Source organism: Microcaecilia unicolor, chromosome 3 (genome assembly GCF_901765095.1).
Source record: "Microcaecilia unicolor chromosome 3, aMicUni1.1, whole genome shotgun sequence".
Lineage (NCBI taxonomy): Eukaryota > Metazoa > Chordata > Amphibia > Gymnophiona > Siphonopidae > Microcaecilia > Microcaecilia unicolor.
The window spans coordinates 474576122-474600163 of NC_044033.1; the positions used below are offsets into that span (position 1 = coordinate 474576122).

At 40.9% G+C, this 24042-nt stretch overlaps 1 protein-coding gene across 1 annotated transcript in view; it reads left to right on the forward strand.

Annotated features, from left to right (window-relative positions):
• Positions 1–24042, forward strand: part of COL19A1 (collagen type XIX alpha 1 chain) — a 946027-nt gene that overhangs the window by 736194 nt on the left and 185791 nt on the right. Inside the window, exons 29-36 of the mRNA XM_030199003.1 lie at positions 3186–3275; positions 6199–6243; positions 6334–6411; positions 6580–6615; positions 6722–6775; positions 6874–6927; positions 15122–15163; positions 20402–20506. Coding sequence (XP_030054863.1) covers positions 3186–3275; positions 6199–6243; positions 6334–6411; positions 6580–6615; positions 6722–6775; positions 6874–6927; positions 15122–15163; positions 20402–20506 — 504 coding nt within the window. The remainder of the gene's footprint in view (positions 1–3185; positions 3276–6198; positions 6244–6333; positions 6412–6579; positions 6616–6721; positions 6776–6873; positions 6928–15121; positions 15164–20401; positions 20507–24042) is intronic.

Consider the following 24042-nt stretch of genomic DNA (forward strand, 5'->3'; position numbering starts at 1 on the left):
GGCATCAAGCACCCTCTCCATGAAAAAGAATTTTCTGACATTACACCTGAGTCTATCTCTCCACAACCCCCTCAGAAATTCCAATCTGGAGAAAATAGAACAGATATTTTTCAGATTATACTACCCACCCAGTGAGAGAGCAGATCAACTAAGCCAACTAAATATCCAGGAACAATCTGCTCTAGGACCATCCCCAAAAAGAAACTAACAAAACATCCCTGGTTGTCATATACAGCTCCCAGATGAAACAATTAAAACACATCATCAAGGATTTACAACTCTGCTGAATAATGATGCCACCTACTCACAGGCTTTGGGTGACAGCCCCTTTCCTGGCATACCAGCAACACTTTAATTTCAAATGGATACTCACCAGCAGCCATAAACTAAACTGCACAACGACTCAGGAACTAGACCCTGCCAGAAATCTACATGCCAACTCTATCCCAATATTAATTCAGGTGACATTATCAAAGTACTCAACCTCATTAATTACAACATCCAGGTCTCATTCACCTGCTCTTCCTCTAATGTAATATATGCCATCATCTGCCAGCAATGTATCTCTTACGGAGATCAATCCCTAAGTAAAATATTAAATGGGCATAAATCTGACATTAGAAATGGCAGTACTCAGAGCCCAAGGGGAGAACATTTCAACCTTCTAGGATACTTTTTATATGATAAGTGTGCCAAACTCATACAAAAGAACTCCAAAAGGACACTCCAGCATGAAATTGCTGAATTGGAGATCATCAAAAAGCTTATCACCTAGGCTTGAATAGGGATAATGGATTCATGGCTCACTACAGGTGTGATTGGACTTAATTATTCCTAAAAGTCATCCTAGGGGCAGATGCAATAAAGGATGCAAAGCTTTATACAGGGTTAGCTCACCTTTACTGCACAATTTTGTAGAAGCTGTACTAGGCTGCGTTTGGTTGCTATTCTTATAAAAAAAAAAAACTCAGGCTAAAAGAAGAAAAGGAATCTTTATTTCTCACTAGCAATAGCACAAGAAATATTATTGACTCTTGGCATTAATAGTTTTACAGAACAGAGTCTAACCATGGGAAGGAAAGTTTTATTCCTCACTTTCATACAAAGGTCATACAGAAAGAAAGGCAGAAATAAAGATTCTTAGCTATAGAGAATTAGTTTGTATGGGAGGGGAGAGTACCCCCCCCCCCCTTTGGGGAAAAATAGGCCATGGGAAGGGTATGAAACTCTCTTACCAGCATGGCTAGTTTTTCAGAGTTTCTTTGTCTGCAGCATCCTTTTATAGGCTTGTAATGAGCATTCACTTCTCCTCTACCGTGGACCAATTATAGGCACTGCATATGTGCTGGAGACTTGTAATTGGGTCTTTCATATGTGCTAGAGGCTTGCAATTGGTGTCCTTGCCACACCTCTTCTCAGTAAATTACAGTTGTAACAAGTTATACCAGGCAGCTGAGTTGCCCTAGCAACAAGAGGCCCTATCAGTTTGTGGCCAGCCAGAAATTCCTTCATGAGGCTGATAGTAAAGAAAGATGGGGGATGGGAAGTAGTGCAGCATACCTGAAGTAGAACATTATAGCTAAAAATTATAGACAAAGCGTAGATGCAAAAAAGGGTTTTGTATAGATGATAACCTTGTGCAAAGCCTTGCCTTAAATACCAGCACACAGCATATTTAAAACCATGATAATGAGGCTATTAGCTATTCTATGCAAATATAGAAAAATGCACAGAAGACTGAATGGCAGAGCACAATGCCAAGCTTTAACACCAAGTCTGAGAAAGGTCAGCTCTTTTCTTTTGCAGTAGTGTTGGTGAAGACTTATGGGCAGATGATCAAAAGTAAACGCGAGTGCTAAAGGCCATTATCGTCGTTCTAGCGCACGCACTCACCAACGTAGGATGATCAGTGGGGTTACCGCCATAAACAGCACGCACGCCAGGCACTTGCACAAATAGCATTTAAATGTAGTCAATCTCATGTAAATAAGGCCATTTCCTATTCCTCCTAGATGGTCAAAAAATAACTCCGCAATGAACAGAGGTGTTAAATAGCATTAGAAAGAAAACAACGCCACAAAATAACACCAGGTCATGGCTGGCGTTACTGTCGAACAGGTCCCATCAGAGCTAAAAAAAAAAAAAAAAGAAAAAAGTTATATATATATATATATATATATATATATATATATATATATATATATATATATATATATATATATATATATATATATATATAAGTAAATTACCCCCTTTTTCTCCTCACATGATCCAGAAGTAGTGCCAGAAGGACAAGCCTGGAAGACAGATTATTTTCAGCTTCAATGGGCATTTGGTGCTGTGAACATGCAAATTTTGATGAACATGCTCAAAACATGGAAGATAGTGCATGAAACTACAGGATTTTTACAGACAGGGACTATGTATATTAAAACAGGACATCAACGTGCATCACAGAAAAGTGCAAGTGTTATGGGCTTTGCACAATTTTTGTGTGAAGGCCCCACTTACAAGTAAACTTGCAAGTTGTAAAGGTAATATGCTATATGTTTAAAAGTTTACTGAATCTCCAAGCTATTAAGTTAAGCACCTCATTACCTCAAAATTCAGTGGAAGCACACAAAGATTTATTAATCTGGATTTTGTCCACACCTTTTCCAGTAGAGGTCAAGGTGAGTTACATTCAGTTACATTGGGTATTTCCCTGTTACTGGAGGGCTCACAATCTAACTTTGTGCATGAGGCAATGTAAGGTTAAGTGACTTGTCCAAGATCACAAGGAGCAGCAGTGGGATATGAATCGGGCAACTCTGGATGTCAAACCCAGTGCTCTAAACACTAGGCCACTTTTCCATTCCACAAAGATGTTTTTCATGAGCCAGTTTTTGCCAGTTATTTATTTCTGGCCATCCTGGTGGTTCATGTTCACATGCAAATTTTCTACCCAACACCCAACTCATATGTATGGGTAGCAAACCATGTGTGAAAGAGGCCTCTAACCTGCGGGTTACACTCAGATGCATTGTTTCTTATGTATGTCTTATATCTACATAGTAAGTTAAAAGATATATATATATATATATAGATATATATAGATATATAGATATATATATATATAAAACTTGGACATGCATTATTTCATGGAAGTAAACTTTTGAAAATCAATGTATTGATGTATTCTACAGGGAGATCCTGGTGGGATTGAAGGACCTTCTGGACCATCTGGTGCAAAAGGAGAGACAGGACCACCAGGAGTAGGTCTACCTGGGACACAGGTAAAGACTCCCAGCTTTTTTATGTGCGCGTAGACTCAAAAATATACATTCGGGGGGGGGGGGGGGGGGGGGGGGAGGGTAATTTTATAAATCTTTTTTCCACATGTACAGCATTTATTTTTACCTTATAAAAATTGTTTGGTGGTATACACACATATAAATAATTATACATGCCGACAAAAACTGCACATAATTAAATGTAGGCTCTCTGGGAATATATTTTGGCTTGAGCTGAGGCAAGTACACAGACAAATTTACAGTTAACTCCAGGTTCCTATGTTTTTTATTTTCTAAAATAGAGGTATAATCCCCCATTATAATAGGGTTTACTGAGTGGTGTGGGTGTCTATCCGGAGCCACTGTGTGGAGGAAGAGAGATGGCTCTAGGTGGGAGGGAAGCCTTGCACAAGGGATGCGTGTAGGGAATAAATTGCGGAGAAAAAATGTTTCTAGTTAAGGATTGACAGTAAAGAAGGAGTTTAAAGATAATAAAAGTTCTTGCATGTGTGTACACATGATCATTGGTTGCCTTCACCCCCGTTAGGACCCTAGGAAGAGAGGGGTTATCCTGGAAAGGCCAGATAACCTAAGGCTGGATTAAGGGAGAGTCATTATCAGACAAAGGCAGTAACTGTTGGAGAGGGGGCTCTGGGTGGGCTAGAGGAACCCAGCTCATCAGCAGGAGCAGGGAAGAGCCTGTTCAAGGCAGCTCAGTGAAGTGCAACTCTGGAGGAGAGGAAGGACAGGAAGATCTGATCCTGGAGGAGTTTGTTGGTGACTTAACAATGCTATCAGCACAGCCTTGGATTATACAGCCCAAAGGGATGGGTAATGGACTGCAGGAGCTGTATATTTGCAGGGCCGCCGAGAGGGGGGCAGGGGGGACAAAATTCCCCAGGCCCGGGCCTCCAAGGGGGGCACGGTGCCACAGTCCCCTCCACCCGCCCCCTCCAACCACCACCGGGCCGGACCCCCCTGAATTCAAATCATAGCGCCTCACCTCGACCTCGCTCCATGTGAAAGAAGCGCAGCAGCGGCAGTCTGAAGATCACCTCCCTTTGGGCCTTCCCTCCCTGTGTCCCCCCCTCGTCTGACATAACATGCGCGAGGGTGGGTCTCAGGGAGGGAAGGCCCGAAGGGAGGCGATCTGCAGACTGCCACTGCTGTGCTTCTTTCACACAGAGCGAGGTCGAGGTAAGGCACTATGATTTGAATTCAGGGGGGCCCGGTCTTTTGGTGCACAGAGGGGGGGGGGGGATGGAGGGGGGGGCAGTGATGATGATGACTTCGGGGGGGGGGCAGTGGGGGCAGGGCCCGGGGGTGGCCTTGTCCCGGGCCTGGCCCAGTCTCTCGGCAGTCCTATATATTTGTACATATTTTGAGACTGCTATAAGAAACCATTTAATTAGTGGATAAGACTGTATCAAATAGTCTTCAATACACAGAAAACCTCTTAAACCAAATGCTGGCTATTGTGATATCCCCCTTCTCACTCAGGGTGACCTGGTTCTCAATATGCAGATTATATGCAGATTAGTGTGTTACCCCTTCTCGCTCAGGGTGACCTGGTTCTCAATATGCAGATTATATGCAGATTAGTGTGTAACCCCTTCTCGCACAGGGTAACCTGGTTCTCACTAAGCAAATTAGACAGGTCTCACCAACAGCATATTCCTCAGGCAACTCTATTCCAGCCCCTGGGCACACTTCTTCTAGCTTAATACTTTATGCTTTCATAGGTCTTCACACTGAGCCACCCCACACAGATACATGGGCTCAGTACTAGCTTCAATACTTTGGGGACTTCTAACCCCAGGCTTTGCAGCCTGCTTCTCTCAGTACTTTGGACACACAGTCCTCCCTTTGAACACACAGTTCTGGACACACAGTCCTTTCTTCTTTGGACACACAGTCCTTCCTTCTTTGGATACACAGTCCTTTCTTCTTTGAATACACAGTTCCTATAAGTACTGAGGACACACAGTCAAACACTAATGCTTTAGGGACATCTTACCCCAGGATTTCCAGCCTGCTGATCTCCTTTGGACACACAGTCCACCACAAGTCCATAGGGTTAGCTTGTATCTTCCCGGGGGATCTCTCTTCTTCTGCTGCCAGCTCACTTCCCTTCCTTTCCCCACTCAGGTGGAGTATAAAGTGGTTAATTAGCTACACAGGACCCAGCCCATACCTCCTACACCTGTGGACATCCCAGGGCTATCCTCGGTCCTAGCGACCTCCATCTATTGTACTAGCGCCCTCTAGTGGCCTACCCCGGCTAGGACAGCCTCATACTTATCACACTATATATAAAGGAATTACAAAGTTTGAATCAAATGCCTGTTGCAGAAGTTAAGTAAAGTGTGTTTGCATAAAAGAAAAACTCCTTGGCATGGCAAGTATTCTTTGTGAGAGAGAGTGAAGAGCATACTCCAGGACTATTAAGGATACTCAGGTTAGAGCCCAGCTTAACATCCTAAGGGCCTTCCAGATTTTTATCCGGCCCCAGCTTGCACCCAAGTTCAAATCTGAAGAGCTGTTTGAGATAAGGAGAGTGAGTTGTGAGACCAGAAAAGAGGTGTGTATCTTTTTTGTGGCCAGTGTCGGTCGGAGAGAACTGAGCTAGTCGCTGAGACCCAGGTTACAAATTAGAACCTAGAAAAGCCACTGTAGCTGAAAAGATTTTTTTTTTTTAATACGGCATCTTACACTGACAGAGCCATTGCATAGAGAGTACACAGAAATCTTTGTTCCTTCAGTATTGATTTTAAAGGGTTTAATGCATTACAATGAGATTTCAAACAACTTGTTTTGTTTGATAAATTCTTGGTACCATAACCATGAGTATCTGTCATTAGAAAAATATGATAGTTTTAACTTTAGTTAGATAATACTTTATACTATGGTATACATTATTTTTTAGGGTCCAGCTGGTTTCCCTGGAGCTGCTGGTCCACGAGGGCCTAAGGTATATGGTAAATTGTTGCTAAAAAATATTAGACAAGCTTTGTTATTTCTTCTGCAAACAACAAATGTACTGACATTTATATGGCCATAGGGTGAAAGAGGATTACCAGGTGTTCAGGGAACCCCAGGAGAAACTGGAGAACAAGGAATAGGCACTGAAGGCCCTCCTGTAAGTCAGATTATCAGCTGGAGACAGTAATTTACTCTAATTCACTGATCTGTTATCAAAAACCTTAATTAAAATTCAATCATCATGTTATATTGTTGTATAGAATGTTAAACTGTCCAATTTGAAAGGTATTATCTAACTTGTTGACATTTGGTTTGCATTTCACAGGGCCCCAGAGGTCTACCTGGCGAACCAGGTATTCAGGTAAATTATATATGAAGAAACTTTGAAAACTGGATTTAGCTTTAACATGGTTATCAGGTACCCTTTGGAAAGAACATTTATCATACCCTGTGTTTTTGTATCTTAGGGTCCTAGAGGTCTCTCAGGATTTCCAGGGGCTCCAGGTGCCCCAGGTATTGATGTAAGTCATAGCTATTTAGACCAGGAATATTATAGTACTATTATTCCTGTTTAATTTTTGTAATACTGTTTAAAATTTAATGTTCTTCCTGACTCTAGGGAATTCCTGGAAGAGATGGAAAACCAGGATTGCCTGGGCCTCCTGGAGATCCAGTATGTACATAAATTATTTTAATTTTTATTACTATTCAAGGCATGCTGCTCAGAGACAGAAATATAGAATATGTCATCAGATAAAGATTACTCAGTTCCCCTAGTCTTCCTATTTATATCTGCCTGATGTGCTACCACAGGCATGACTTTATCTCTTGTTTTCTATCATGCTCCCCAAACACTAATGTCCAAAATTCTGTTAATTGTTTTGGCCCCTCCAAACTCCATTGGAAGTCTGTTCCCGCAATCTATAACTAGAATTTTATGATATCCTTAATGAGCCTCCCATAACCTCCATATGGTGGCCCCCCTGTCTATGAGCTTCTCCTTCTATGAAAAACTTAACATTGCTGTATCTTATTTAAAACGTATTGAATATTTTAAATGTTTATATCATATCTTCCATTTAATACTAAAAAAAATGCATCATCATGCATTTAGGATCTAAAAACCCAAGGGAGCAGTACAGTATAGGGGGTAAATTTCTTCTGTGTACAAAAAATGAGTGAGAGCTGGGGGTCATCGTGTCTGATTAAGCACATTTGATATACCACTGGGGCCTACACATAGGCATAAAGCTGTTAACAAGATAAAAGCAAAAATTCAGAGACAGAAAAGTAACAAGGAGCAGGAGGGAGAAGTCAAATTTGCGGGCATTAAGAAGCAATTTCACAGCACTGGATTGGACTAACTATAGGCGCTGGAGAAAGTGGAGGGGAAAACCGGCATAAAGGGAATTGCAATAATCAAGATTTTAAGATGGACAAACATAGATAAAGTAGCTGTCAAAGGCAGAAGGATGCTTGGATGCAGAAAGAGAGTGAAAAAAATGACAAGGAGGAAATAGTGCCTCTGTATAAGTCTTTGGTGACACCTAATTTGGAGTACTGTGTGCATTTCTGGAGACTGCATATTCAAAACAATTTAAACCGGTGCACAGAACAATTACTAAAATAATCAGTGGTCCTAATGCTTAGGGGGCATACTTAAAGTTCTATCATGGAGGGGAAGCAGGACAGAGGGGTATGATAGATGATATTTAAATACCTCCATGGTATAATGCACAGAAGTTGAGCTTCTTTGAACAGAAAAGAGGCTCTTGGACAATGGATTATAGGATGAGGTTGAAAGGGAGTAGACTCAAGAGTAATTTAAGAAAAGATTTCTTTGCAAAAAGAGCAAAGAATGTATGATACAACCTTCCAATGGAAATGTTGAAGACAAAAACTCTTTTTAAATTTAAGAGAGCTTGGGAGAAATATAGAGATTCTCTTAGGGAGTTGGAGGAATTGTAGAGACCGGGCTACTGATTTGGATAGTCAGACTCCATAGACCATATGGTCTTTTTCTGCCGTCATGTATATCTTTAAATCATTAAGGGGTCCTTTTACTAAGGTGCACTGAAAAATGGCCTGCGCTGGTATAGACGTGTGTATTGGACGCGCGCAATTCCATTTTCCAGTGCACCTGCAAAAAAGGCTTTTTTGGGGGCCAAAAATGGACATGTGGCAAAATAAAAAATGACGTGCATCCATTTTGGTCCTGAAAACTTACCACCACCCATTGACTTAGTGGTAAGGTCTCACGCATTAACCGGTTAGTAATGGTCTATGCACACAGAATGATGATTACTGCCTGGTTTCCGCTGTGTGCTGGAAAATAAAAACTATTTCCGGCGTGCGTAGCAGACGGCGTAAAAAATGAAATTACCGCCTGGGCCATGCGGTAGGTGGGCGGTAACTCCGAATTGACGCATGTTGGATGAAAGTAGGCGCCTATGCAGCTTAGTAAAAGGGCCCCCAAGGAAGCAATTCTATAATGGGGTGCTTATGTGCAGATTACTGACATTGATGTACGCATATGCACATAAATTTCAGTAACGCTTCTAAATGCAATTCTCTAAGAGCATGCCTATGTGGCATAGCTCCAAAATACTATAAGTTACACATGCCTTGGCCACATTTGGGCACCTGCAGTTACACCAGGTCTGTGCCTGGTTTATCTGCAGGTGTCTGGCTTTTAGGCGCCCCAATACTGGGTTATGCTAGGATTTTGTAATGGCACTTGAGTACCCAGATGCCATTATAGAATTGGCTTCCACTGCATGGCATGGGGGCACCTAATTGTGGTGCCGCTTATAGAATTACCTCCCAGATTGCTCTGTCTGAAGCTTATTCTCTATGTTATGTGACATTATGGTGGCATTCATTTGAACTGCCTACATCATATCAATCTTTTATAAATATAGTCTTAAAAGAGTCCTGACAGAGTTAATGTTACTTTTTTCTTCCTACTAAAGATACCTCTCTTTATGTACCCAAACATACTATTAGATTCCCAACTGCTGGGCACACTCAGAGCCAGATTCTGTAATTGGCATCTAAAATATAGACGCATCCAAAAAAAGCACTTAGTGCTATTCTATATAACATACCTAAAAATTAGATGCGGTGTACAGAATAGCAAATAGGGCAAGGGAATGAGCCTTCATTTAGGCACACCCATTTATGCCACTGAAAACCTGGTGTAAATACCTGCACCTAAATGTAGGTATGTTCCCTCAAGTTCTATAACAATGTGTGTAAATTTGAGTAATGCCCTTGACACACCCACACTCCTCCCATGGCCGTGCCCCTTTTCAGCTCTTCTTAGAATACGCCTAAAAAGAGGAGTATGTAAATTCCAATTATTGAAAATAATTGGTTGTTATTGGCCAATTACCATCACTGATTGACTCATTACTCAATTAAGTAGCATGCGTAAATTGGGCACATGCCCAATTAAAATGCACTTCTCACCACGCCTTATGTAGGGGCCCTTTTACAGAGCAGCGGTAAGCCAAACGGGGGCTTACCGCTCGCTCTTTTTGGACTCCTGCCAGCCCAATACAGCCACCGGCAGTAGTCCTGCCCCGAGCATGTGCCATTTCTGGGGGAAAAAGAAAAACAGTGGAAATGGCTTGCGTGGCAGTAACCTCGCAGTAAATGTGCAGCACCGGGTTAGTGCGGGAACCCTTTCACCACCTCAGTGGGTGGCGGTAAGGGCTTCCCGTTGCATGGTCATGTGGTAAGAGTTCTCTTACCACATGGCAAAGTGTGCCTGGGATCTTTTTACCCGTAGCTTGGTAAAAGGACTCCATAGAATCCGGGGGTCATTGGCTACCTTAATGTCCTCAGAAATAATGAAGTGAGGGAAAGCCAGAGATCTGTGATCTGTGAAATTGCAGAAAGAAGACAATTGGATAAGCTAGATGGGCCCATATAGTCCTTATCTTCCATCAAGTTCTCTTTTTCTCTAACATATGTATTTTTCCTATGTGGTGATATCTAGGGGTATGTATTCAACTGGCAATGGTCAGTGTTTTGCTCACCACTGCTGGCTTTATGCCTAGATATTCAATGCTGAGATATGTCTGGGCTCTGGCATTGAATATCCGGGCACACATATTGTCCGGAATGTCTAAAACTTATCCAGTTAAGTGTGATATTCATAAAGATAGGACCATGTTTTATGCGATCCTAGTTATGTGGTTATCTTAGCCGGTTAAGTGCTAACTGGGCATTTTCAGCAGCACTATCTGGTTAAGTGCTACTTAATATGCCTGGTTAGCCCCAAACAGGAAATGAAAAAGCCAGGAATCTCTCCTGGCCGTGTAAATCATTTTCAATATCTACCCCCTAGTTTTTCCCTTTTAAAGGTTATGTGATGTTTAGGTCTCTGTACTTAGAATATATACTTTTACTCTTTTTAGAAATATGTGCATTTACGTTCATTGTAGATGGGCTTTTCTAATGGTAAAAAATAACAATTATGGCTATCTGGCTCACAAATAGGGGTCTAAACTTCACACTCTGGAAGATTTTATTCCATGAATTTATGATAATGGAATGATTGTCAGCAAAAAGGGCTATATTCAGCAAATTCAATAAATTCTTTGAGATGGCACCATGGGGTTAATATTCATGTCCATGGCTGCTACATAAAGACTTACAGATCATTTGTCTGATTTATCTTTATTCTCGATATTCAGCATGCTTTTCTGTTTAGGAAGGACTGCTGAATATGTGACCCTAAACTTATAAATGGATAACTTATCCATTTCAGTTGGGTTTGCTATTTGTGTGATCCCCTAAATGGATAAATTTCTAAGGAAAAATGTTGGCCTGGTTTCTAGAACACCTTGGCCCTTCCTAATTTCAAGGGAGAGATTAAAAACATGTTTATGATAACTAGGTGCTTAATTTCAAAGCACTATTTGGGTTTCAGACATGCATAAACCAGCATAAAAATCTAAATCAGCCATTCCCAACCCAGCCCTCGGGAGACACCTAGTCCCATTGGATTTTCAGGATATCCACAATTAATACCTATGAGTTAGATTTGCATGCAGTTGAGACAGTGCATGTAAATCTATCCATGCATATTCATTATGGATATCCTGAAAACCCAATGGGACTAGATGTGCCCTGAAAACTGGGTTGGGAATGGCTGATCTAAAACCTGATTTTACAAAGCCACAATATACATGTCTAAAACTAAAAAAAACATGCACCTGGCAAAGGGACTTGGTCTGTGCTTATTTTGGGCATGACAAGGCCTAAAGAAAAATAAATAAACAAACATGTATTCCTCATTTCAGAAAGGGAGTGCATGCCAGTGTCCACAAAGATCAACCAGGGTTTTCATGTCTACCTAGGACATCTAGGTTTCAGAAAAGTGCTCCTGTTGATCAGTGATCCACTGGCGGGATTAGGGAGGTCAACCCCTTAATCCCCTGATATTGATGTGTCCCCTCCCCCAAAGCAAAACTGACAAGGGATACCAGGCTTTATGACAGTTTCAAGAAAAATAAACATGCATGTTTCTAAAATGACTAACAAATATTCTGGCAAATAAATGTTATTGCTATTCTATAACAAAAAACATTTATGTGCCTGTTGTGTCCTGTTGAAATTTTACATGTTGATCCACCTGATATTCAAAGCCATTTAACCAGAGAGAGGAGACTCCTGCTGGTTAAATTTCTTCTTCCAGCCCATCCTCTGATATACAGTGGCACTTAACCAAACAGTGGCGCTGAATATCACCTCTGACTACCTCTGCACTGTTTGGTTAGTGCTGGGGCACTCTATGGGCACAGCCTGTACTTAACTGGTTAGCAACAATATTCAGACTGTTAACTAGTTAAGTAAGCAGATAAAGTTAGGACAGCAAAAGGGCTGTCCTTCTCCTAACTCTATCCACAGAGCTAACCAGGCACCAGTCTGAATATTGGCCAGTGTTCTGGGTAGCAGCCTAGAGGATTCCTGCTTCACCTCCCTCTCCCTATCCTAATATCCCCACTCCTCTGCCCTCTCCATGAGTCCCCCAGTGCTACCGTTTCTATCCCTGATGGTCTGTAGGCAGGAGCAATGCCCACTCATTCCTGTCCATTGTGGTTTCATTCTCAAAATGGCCTCTTTGACCCTTAACAGCAGTCTCATAGTACTTGCTAGCACCATGAATCTACCGCTAGAGGTCACAGTAGTCATTTTGAGAAAGTAGCCAAGACAGGAATTAGTCAGCAGGGCATCACTCCTGCCCATTGCACCCTGCTAGACACCAGGCCAATAGAATTTCTGCCTAAATTTTCCTAACATAGTTTGTGACTGCCTGAATATCTTTTGCCTAACAAGAAACCAGGAGCTTCAGTTGTGTGTTGTTTGTTTTTTAATCCTATAAACAGGTGACTCAAAAAGGTTTCAGTTTTTCCTAACACACTACATTATTTTCTGTAAAAAAAAAAAAATAATAATGATTTATTTATTCATACTTGTATCCCACAATTATCTAAAAACGAGCTTCAGTCCGATGTGGCTTACGTTTAACAGTTGTTAGAGATTAAATTGATTCAAATACATTTACAAGGTTATATGATACTGTGTTTTACAGTGGTTGGCAAGATAACTATTAGTGTGTATAGAGTAATCATTGGGTTTCTTGAGAAGATATATCTTCTTAAATGAAAAGATGTGTTACAGTTAGAGGTTGTGTTGTGTATTGTTGTTCCAGAATGATTAGTGCATATTTTACTCATATAATTTCCTGAAGAGGTAGCTCTTTAGGTCTTTTCTGAACTGGAGGTAGTTTGTGATGCTTCTTATGACTATGGGAATTGAGTTCCACCATTTTGAGCCCAAGTATCTAAATTCCACCGTGTAGGTGGACTTGTATGGTACATTTTTGCAGTTGGGCAGGTAAAGTAGTAGGTAACCTCTAGGTTTGCATTTCAAATTCTTAGTGATAATTTGATTATGTCTAGCATGTAGTCCAGTGACATGCCAAACAGTATTTTGAAGATGATTGTGCTGGCCTTGATCGGAAGCCAATGTAGCATTATAAGTAGTCTGGTTGCTCTATCATATTTCAACTTTTTGAATATCAATCTAGCTTCTGTGTTTTGGATGGCCTGCAACGATTGCAGTAGGTTTTCTTTGCAGCCTACACATGCTGCATTGCAGTAGTCTAGTTGGGACAATATCAGCATCTGTACTATAAGACTGAATGACTGTCTGGGGAAATAGTCTCTGACTGTTCGCAGTTTTCATAGTGTTTTGAAGCCTTTTGACATGATTGCAGCAACTTGGTCTTCAACGGTCAGATGCTTGTTGAGAATGATTCCTAGTATTTTTATTTGTGTTTTGATTGTGTAAGATTCTTGATCTATTATGAGGTTTTGGTAAGTAGTGGGATTGTGCTAGCTGGATAAAACCAGGAGTTTGGTTTTATTTCAGTTCAGTTTAAATTTGACAGTCATTGCCCAGTTTTCCATGAGGTTGAGTCCTTTTTTGGCCTTATCCAGTATCTCTGTAATGCTGTTGTTGAAAGGTATGTAGATGGTGATGTCGCCTGCATATATGAATAGGTTTAAACCAATTTTTTCCAGTTTATTGGCAAGTGGAGCCATCTGGACATTGAATAATATTGGTTATATGAGGGAGCCCTGAGGGACCCCACATTCAGGATCCAGGAGGCTGAAAATTCATTGGACATCTTGACAAGGTAGGATCTAGTTCTTAGAAAACCATTGAATCAGGCTGCTACTGCTCCAGTTATTTCTATGTTGTCGAGCAGGGTCATTAGTATTGTGTGATCTAGGCACTTGACATATCAAATTGTAGTAGTAGTATTGACTGGCCTTGGCTTATTATTCCTCTTAATTTTGTAATCAGGGTGGTTTCAGTGCTATAGCATGGTCTGAAGCCTGACTGAGAGCTGTGAAGTACTGAGTAATACATTAGGTATTCCATTAATTATTGTGCTACCAGTCCCTCCATTGTTTTTGTCAGCAGTGGTATTGATGCCACTGGTCTGTAATTAGTGAGTTCACTGATCTTTCTGGTGGTATCTTTAGGGATTGGAGTGAGTATAATGTTGCCCTTGTCAGAATGGAAATGGCATTTCAAGAACATATATTCTATGGTGGGTTTTCTATCATGTAGTTTGGGCAGCTGTCTAGTAGGCAATTGACGTTTGCATATTTTGTCAGTAGTGCTTTAATTGAGCTGGTTGTTGGTATCTTAAAGGAGAAACAGATTCTGTCTGCCTTGATGTGGTCCTTGTTGATTTCACATTCATGTAGGAAATCTATGAGTGTTGTTTGTGCAAGCTCATCTGCTGTTGGTGGTTTATCGTTTGACATTAGCAGAGCTTGTGACAGTAATAATAATAGGGAAGCCAAGATAATGTAGTGGGTAAACTGCTCAGTAGTGATTGGTTCTGCTCGTTCCCTTCCTTCTTCCCCACCTAACTAGTGGACTCAAAAATATGCCTTAATTCCCCAAATATTTTAAAGGACAAGAAAATGAAATGAATCTCTTACCCGCCACTTGACTACCCCCCACCCCCACCCCTTGCCCCATATTTCATTAGTAGTATCTTTTGTTTCATCACAAACAGAAGTGAAACATCTTATGTGTTGATTCAAAAGGTATGTGCAATCCTAATTCACATCCAACTCACATCTCTGTCTCCTACTGAACTGAAGCAGTTTTCCAAGGTATGTTTAGAGCAAAGGTACAGAAAGAGCACAGAAGTGCTTACAACCCAGTCCACAACAGAGTGTTATCATAGACACAGAGAGATACAATTGTCTTTAAGAACAGTGTTGTTACTATTGCTATGGATTTTTACAGTATGCCGTCTTTTGTTTCAGATTGCACTTCCTCTTTTGGGAGATGTTGGCGTGCTATTAAAGGTAGTATTTTTCCATTTAAGATCATACATTATTTACTATTTAAATGTATAAGCTGCCCTTTCAACTAAATGGTCCAATGCAGTACATAGAGTTAGATGAAAAATGAGCAGTAAAGACATTGTCTACAATAATGCAATAAAATAAAATGTAAAAAATCTGTGGCATGGACTGATATTTAGGCATGTTCCACAAGTGTACTCAGTTTAACATATTTAGGGGCCCTTTTACTAAGCCATGGTAAAAAGTAGCATGCGCTAGTTTGGACACGTGAAATTAGCGCACGCTGGGCCATGTTTTACAATGGCTGGTAATTTTTAATGAGGGCAGTAAATGGTCGTGTACTAATATTAAAAGTAGCGTGCGGCAATTTACCACCTGAGCCCTTAACGCCACCTCTTTGCTTGGTGGTAAGGGCTCACACACTACTCCTGCAGTAATCAGACAGCGCGCGTTAATATGGCTGTGCTGCTGATTACCGCTGGGAACACCCCCCATGGTAGAAAATAAGAATGTAGAAGTATCTAAGGTCTCTATTGACAGGAATGTCCAAGAGAATTTGACAGCAAGTAAATGATTTCTGTTCTACTGCCAGAAAGATCACATGAAAGAACTGAGTGTCCCTTCTTTGAAAGGAAGATTAGAATGGAGCCAGCTTTGTATTGTTCCACAGGCTATCACAAAGGAACTACTATTCAGCAGTCGCAAACACAGTTTGCGGTACAGTAGTATTTGTTATTCTAGGCAAAATATAATGCAGCTTAAACAGCCAGCTAAACCATCCCCAATTGGAAGCTTTACCAGTAGACTCTCAATTCTTAAGCAAATCTTCTGTATTGTAGTACTCATAATAAACAAAGAAAATCCAATTTACAGTTCGGTTGCTTGGACAGAATCAATGCCTTCTGCACATAGAGTCCGCATTTAGCCGCCTTAGAAGCAAGGAGATGGCCAGAACCTCAGCCCAGCTGAGAGGAAAAGCTGTAACACTCAAAGGGGAATATGAGGGAGAAACTCAGGAAAAATAAATGGAGAATGACTGGGCTCTCTTACATAGCCTGCAGGGGCAAAGAGGGAAGGCTGGCCCTAGCTCAGAGCTAAGGATTCTGCAAACCATATGGATAGCAGCCCTAATACACAGTGCTATCTATTACACAGAAAATACAATTGCATACAAATAATACTCATACTAAATATAAACAATTTGCACAGATCACACCCACTGTCTGTCCCCCAGACCCACCCCCAGCACTAAAAATAAATTTTATTTTTTAGCACAGGGGTAGTGTGCGCACATGCAAAAATTACTGTGGGGTGCATGAACACACCCCACAATAAGGCATTTCTTGCTGCAATAAGTAGCAAAATAAGCACCCATATATAATATGTAAACTGCTTTGATTGTAACCACAGAAAGGCGGTATATCAAGTCCCATCACCTTTTCCTTTAGGAGTTTTGAGTCTTAATTGGTTCAATTACTTTTTGGCTAATCAAAGCTACTGCATACTGAAGGATGGAGAAAGTTTCTCAATTTGCCAACCCTGCACAGTTCTCTAAGATTCACTGCTGTCTCCAACAGTTTTTAACTTTCTCATGAGTTCTCTAAGTTCTATTGTTTTGGATAATAAAGAATGCTTTTATTCTTATGCAGATGATATTATAATGTGAATATTTAAGATGTGAAGTTCAGATAAGCTAAGATATCAAATTGCATTGGTAAAATTAAAAATTGGGATTCTGCAAACAAAACTAAAGTTCTGTGGTTTAGCAATTCTGCAGGAAATTTACCCACAGCCGTATTTTTGGGACAAGGAAAGTCTCTAACAGACTATTGGGAATAATCCTAGATTCTTCCTTACCTTTTTAACCATAGATTAATAATTTAGGGGTCCTTTTACTAAACAGCACTAAAACGTGGTCTGTGCTTTACCCACTGTGGGTCTTTTCTGTGCTCGAAAGCCACTTTTAGTGCTGCCAGTAAATGGCCAAATTTCCTATTTTTGCAGTAATAATCATGTGCTAATTTTCCCATTACTGCTTGACCATTACTGCGTGAGAACATACTGACACATATTTTGTAGATGGTAAGTGCTCACACGCTAATCATAAACTAATTAGTTTGCACACAGCAATGTCCATGCGCTAATTTATTAGAATAGCCCACTTTCCACCCCCAAACATGCCCCTTGAGCTAAAAAATAATGTTTATTTTTTTACCACATGGGTAGTGCGCACACATTCAAAAACTACAGCGGGACACCTGAGCACACCCCATGGTAGGGCATTATAACCTGTGTTAAGTATATGTTAGTGCTTACTTCAGCTTGGTAAAAGGGGCCCCCTCTTTAGGAAACTTTTCTTTAAGTTTAAATAACTATAAAATCTTAATAAATAAATAACAATTGGTCCAATCCTGTTTCGATGAAGATCATTTTGCATTGTTAGTACAACTTTTGATCCTTTCTCGTTTGGATTACTGCAACTTGGTTTACTCTAGGATTTTTTGCTAAACTGCAGAGGAAACTTCAGCTTTTGCAAAATGCGGCAGCTATGTTAATATTTAGATCTGAGAAACTTAACAAGGTCTCACCCCTGCTGATAAATCTCCACTGACTCCCAGTCCAGGCCCATGTAATTCTTTAAACTACTACTACTACTATTTAGCATTTCTATAGCGCTACATTTAAAGTGGCTTGTCTAATATTTAAGCTTTAAAAGGCTTAGCATCTGAGCAATTGATTCACTTGCTATAGAAGCCAATACCTAGGCAAGACTCTTGTTTATTTGATTGTGGCTTATTAAATTTTCCTTCTATTTGGGGTATGCATTTTAAGTATGTACTGGAAAGTAACTTTCTTTTCAGCCTGGAACAGTCTTCCACTGAGTATCACACAACAACCATCTTATTTATTCTTTCATAAACACTTAAAAACATTCTTTGTTTTTAAATTATAAATATTTGATTCAGGAGAATTGTTAATGCTGTAGAAGTGTTTTTAGGAAATATGTAATTTCCTAATTTATTGCATTGGTTATCTTACTGTAAACTGCTTCAAACCTCTTTTGTGGAGTAAGCAAGTATCAAACAGAAGCGACAAAATAAGTCCTGACAACTGCATAAACTAATGGTTAAGCTGCCCTGCCAGCAAAGCTAACCATCAGCTTTTACAGATTTCACTATATGACAGTTGCAAAGTAGACAAAAAAAATCAATGTAAAGAAAACGGTGGTGGCTAATATTCAGCCATTTTCATGCAACATTCATGATTGATCGAAGCTGTCCAGTACAAACAATACATCTCTCAAGTGTAATAGGGAGAAAGTGGCTGGTTGCTGGCAAGTGTAACAGTATAAAGTGGCTACACTCCAAGCTAATGGGGAAGAAGGTGGTGACTAGAGGCAACTGAGCAGACACGATAAGGGAAATAGTCTGTTTCTGGCAACATACTTTGTTGCTATATAAACATAGAGGACAAAATTCAGAGGGGGCTGTTTTTACAAGCACTGACCACCGCCAGATATCAGTGCCAGGGGCCAGATATCAGTTGGGGCCAGATATCAGTGCCAGGGCCTAATCCAGGTGCCAGATGTCAGTGCCAGGGCCAGATATCAGTGCCGGGGCCTAATCCAGGGGCCAGATATCAGTGCCAGGGCCTAATCCAAATACAAGCACTTAATATCAGGGTCTTCAATGGTGCCCAGAAGTTACCCAGGTACCATTAATATTGAGGGGCCCTTTTACAAAGGCGCGTAGGCACCTACATGTGTCCAACGCACGTCAAATTGGCACTATCACCCAGCTATCGCGTGCCCCGAGCGGTAATTCCATTTTTGGTGTGCGCCCAAAACACGCAGTAGAAAATATTTTCTATTTTCTACCACGGGGCACTTACCCAGTGGTAATCGGCAGTTGGCGCACGCTGAATGCTTACCGCCCGGTTTGCCCGTGAGACCTTACCACTAAGTCAATGGGTAGCATTAAGGTCTCAGGCCAAAAATGGATGCATGCTGGTTTTCATTTTGCCGCACGTCCATTTTCCGGCACATTTAAAAAAAATCCCTTTTTTCCAGGTGCACTCAGAAAATGGACCAGTACGCATCCAAAACATGAGCCTACATCAGCGCAGGCCACTTTTGGGTGCACCTTAGTAAAAGGGCCCCTGAGTGCTGTACCTGGATAAGCAACTTGGCAAGTCCTACACTACTTACAAGGCTTGTTATCTGGGCATCAGCACTGAATATATGTGGTGCCCAGATAATTTCCAGGTTTATCCCTAGACTATCTGTTAGTGCTGGCACTAACCAGAGAATACTTAATAAATACGTTTCTGGCAACTAGCGAGGCAATGTTTCTAATGATAGCTCCAAAATTGAGTGAAGATCCTCTGAAGAAGCAGTTAGGAAAACGGGTACCTGTTAGGCTCTCCTGCTACAGATAAGTGAACAAGTTATGTTCATCCTCGCTTTTTAAGGAAAATGTGTTAAATACAGAAAAAGCATGTGAAACAAATGAGAAGATATGCTGAAATTATTAGAAAGAGACAGTGTATGACTAAAAATAAAATATTTGGGGGGAGGTTTCAGGACCAATGAGTTGCCGCCCATGAGTGTTTAAGGAAGCCATAATTTGGAATGGCAGGTATTGCAGCGGGCATTTTCTGAGGTCCTTTTCCCCATAATTTAAATACAGTTTGTGGATTTCCAAGGTTCTTCATATGGTTAATGTGGACTAACCAGAGAATGTCTGAGCAGATATTCAGTGGAACTCTCTGGTAACTGCTGATATCTGTGACCTAGACAGTGTGGTTTAACTGGGCAAAACCCCCTCCTGCCTGGTCTGTCTGGTTAAATCATGATGAATATCTTCCCCCGAATAAATAAAAATGGATGCAATATCCAGTGTTTGGTAGAGTATACAAGGGTGGCAGTGGGGGTGGTCCGCCCCATGTGCAGACAGCAAGATGGGTGCGCCGAGGAGGTGTGCGGCTGTCGGCTCTTCCAGTTCTCTGCCACAGCTCTTCCTGTTCCAGTGCAGGACACCGGCAGAGCTGACAGCTGCGCACCTCCTCAGCACACCCCCTTGGTCAGAGAAGGGGGTGCTCCACCCCAGCTGGCAACTAAGGTAGGTATGTCACTGGCAGTGCCCACTGGTCCAAATCAAACTGAAGTCTGTCTGGGATACATATTTTTCAGTATGGTCATTGAAGTTTTTAATCAATATTTTTTTGTATTTCAAGCAGAATGTCTGCAGCCACTGCCAGTCTGGTCTTGCAGGCTTACCAGGCATGAAAGGAGAAAAGGGGACAGTAGGCATTCCTGGCATTGAAGGACAAGAAGGCAGGAAGGTAAGGTTTATAGCTGATTCAGTGTTAAACTGAAACGTATTGTACAACAGAAATCATTTTCAAATGAAGTGCACAAGACTAAATGATGCAGATAAGATTAACAGTGCAAATAAAATATATCTTGGCAGCCATTTTGTGTTCCTACAGTCAGTGACACAGTGGATGAGGTTTACTAAAGTGTGCTACCACATTGGAGCTCATTCATGTTGTTAATGTCCACTATTAGTAAATAGATCCTATCGCATAAAATGAGAAGTGAAGTAAATAAAGAATATTAATGCAGATCATAGCATCTTTTAGTAGAATTAGGCCACCATTTGCTCCATGAACTATATGACTTTCTTAAACATCCAGACTCAGGTATGTGACCAAAATAAATTATTTTGACACTACAAATTCTTAAAAACTGCATCTGTTCAAACACTTTGGTGCTTATTTTAGAAGCCCTGTTAACAATTTGGATGTTCATAAACTGTATATATCACATATATGTCTAAATCCCAGTTTTAGAAAGCCAGTATGTACACAATCAAAGCATGAATACATGTATTTTGCAAGGGGACATGGTCTGGGTGTGTTTTGGCAAGATAAGGGTAGGGATAAAATATACGCATACATTCACCATTTCAGAAGGTGAATGTATGTTTATGTCCCCTGAGATCAATGTCAGGATTTATAGCTGCTTCTGGGGACATCTAGATTGTATACAGATGCTCATGTTATGTAGCACTTTTCTGTAGGGTTTAGGGAGGTTTCCCCCTTAATCCCCTAATGTTTTTTTCTCCCATTCCCCACCCCCTGAATGGAATACTGGCAAAAGATATTAGATGACTTGGCAGCTTGGGGAAACACAGATGTGTATGTTTCTAAAATAGCACACATGCACATGTTTTGAAGTACCAACATATATGTGTATAGTGTCATGTTGATCCCACTGATATTATAGATGTTGACAACTGGAAATATGAAGTTATTCACTTAACTCACCCACCCTTTTGCCACCTGTTAACAATGGTCATTCTCTCTCTCTTTCAGTGCTTCAGCTAAAATTCTAGGTATTACCTTAAACTCTAACCTCCCTTTTAAAAGCCAAACTGACACTGTTCTTTATTTTGTGATTTACAAAGGATATGCTCTGTAAAATCTGTTTTGCCACTTCCCCTTAACCAAACACTCATTCTTTTCATTGTCATTGTGCTCTTGGATTACTGTAACACTCTCTATGCAGGTTTATCCCTATCATTTCTGAAACATCTTCAGTTAATTCAGATCAAATCGCATTTAAGCTTCTATACAGTGCTTACCATTTTGACCACGTTTCCTCAGTCTTAATGGCCGAACACTGGCTGCCTGAATTAAGTTCAAGCTCTTGACTTTTGTCTATAAGGGTCTCTATCCCTCTGCTCCCAATTTTCTCTCTAACCTCCTGATTTCCTACACTTCATTGCACACACTTCCATCATCACAAGAAACTCTTTTATGTCTACCACCCCTTCCCCTTTTCAGCTTGATATCACCCAGGATACAGTTTTCAATTACATTAGACCTAAACTATTGAACTCTCTACCAGTTGATAGCAGGCTGGAACCATCATATCACTAAGTTTAAAAAAGTAGTGGAGACCTGACTCTTTAAGGGGCCCTTTTACAAAACAGCAATAAGACAACCACAGGCTTCCTGTGCAGCAATCTGGAACTACCACCAGCCCAACATGGGCGCTGGCGGTAGTTCTACCTCCAGCACGCGGCATTTCCAGTGGTTTCAGGGGGTTTCTCGGCAGTAATCGGACAGCATCGCGTTCTGCCCAGTTACTGCCAGGTTAGTGGACGAAAATCTTCTCGAAACATCTATCTATGCAATTCATCTAAAATGCGTCTGAATCACAAGAGGGCATGTTGGGGGCATTTCGAAGGTGGGCTTAGGGTTGGCTTAGGGTATGCCTCATACTTAGATGTTTTACAGCCATGATGGAGCAAAACAGAAATGTCCAGGGGGACAATCTAAACGCTGTGGTCTAGACCTGTTTTTAGAATGAATAATGCACAAAAATGGAAATGGGACTTGATATACCACCATTCTGAGGTTTTTGCAACTACATTCAAAGTAGTTTACATATATTCAGGTACTTATTTTGTACCAGGGGTAATGGAGGGTTAAGTGACTTGCCCAGAGTCACAAGGAGCTGTAGTGGGAATTGAACTCAGTTCCCCAGGATCAAAGTCCACTGCACTAACCACTAGGCTACTCCTCCACTCCCCTAAATGGGCAGATCACCACTGAAGGGAATCAGATATAACCCCCCCTTACTTCCCTATTGGTCACTGACCTCCCCTCCCATCCACCCCCCCCCCCCAAAGATGTAAATAAAAATATTACCTGCCTCTATGACAGCCTCAGATGTTAAAGTCAGATCTATTAGAGCAGCATGCAGGTCCCTGGAGTAGTCTAGTGGTTGGTGCAGTGCACTGTAGACAAGTGCACCCAGGTCTATACCTCCCCCTACCTGTTACATGTAGTGGAAACTGTGAACCCTCCAAAACTCACCAGAAAACTAGGGGGTCTTTTACTAAGACACTCTAGCCTTTAGTATGTGCTACTAATTAGCACATGCTAAATGCTAGAGACACCCATAGGAATGTATGGGCATCTCTATTGTTTAGCATGTGCTTATTTTTAGCATGCACTAAAAACGCTAACACACCTTAGTAAAAGACCCCCCTACTGTACCAACATATAGGTTCCCTTTTCACTCATAAGGGCTATTGTAGTGGTGTACAATTGGGGGCAGTGGGTTTTGGGTGGGTTTTGGAGGGCTCAGCAAACAAGATAAGGAAGCAGTGGTGAAATGTGTACCTGGGAATATTTATATGAAGTACACTGCAGTGCCCTCTAGGTTGCTCCATTGCTCTCTTGTCTGGGGGGGGGGGCCCACTAAAAATGCTGGCCCCTTCTACATCCCAATGGCTTGATTTTCTGTGTTTTTCACTTGTACTTTTTTTTTTTCAAAAATGGACTGAAAAGATAAATGCACAAAAACTTGTTACGGACAGTATTTTGGGGGGAAAAAGATAGACATTTGTGGTTTTGAAAATGGTCAAGTATCCTATTCAGATTTGGGACGCTTAGTGCAAAACATCCAAACTCTGACTTGGACGTCATATCGAAAACACTCCTCCACATAACTTTGTAAGTCTATGTGCTTTTAAAATTAGTGGCAGTATGTTATAATCCGATGTTCTACTTTAAAATTTTCTAAAAAATTATTTTTTAATTTATAACCTTGATGGGGAAATTAGAGTTTGACATAAAGAGATCTACCCTTTAAGGAACAAATCAAAAATTGGTAAGCCTAATGGTACAAGTAAAATTACTGTTTCTTCCATGTGCATATCCCAAGTGACAACTGTCCTAATCAGTAGTAAATTGTGTTTAAAAAATGGCTTTGGCAAAGTTACATGGTTTCAGAAAATCCAAAGGTTCTCCAACACTATAGAAAATTAAGTGGTAACTAGTTGATCAAGAGCAGGAGTTTCTTC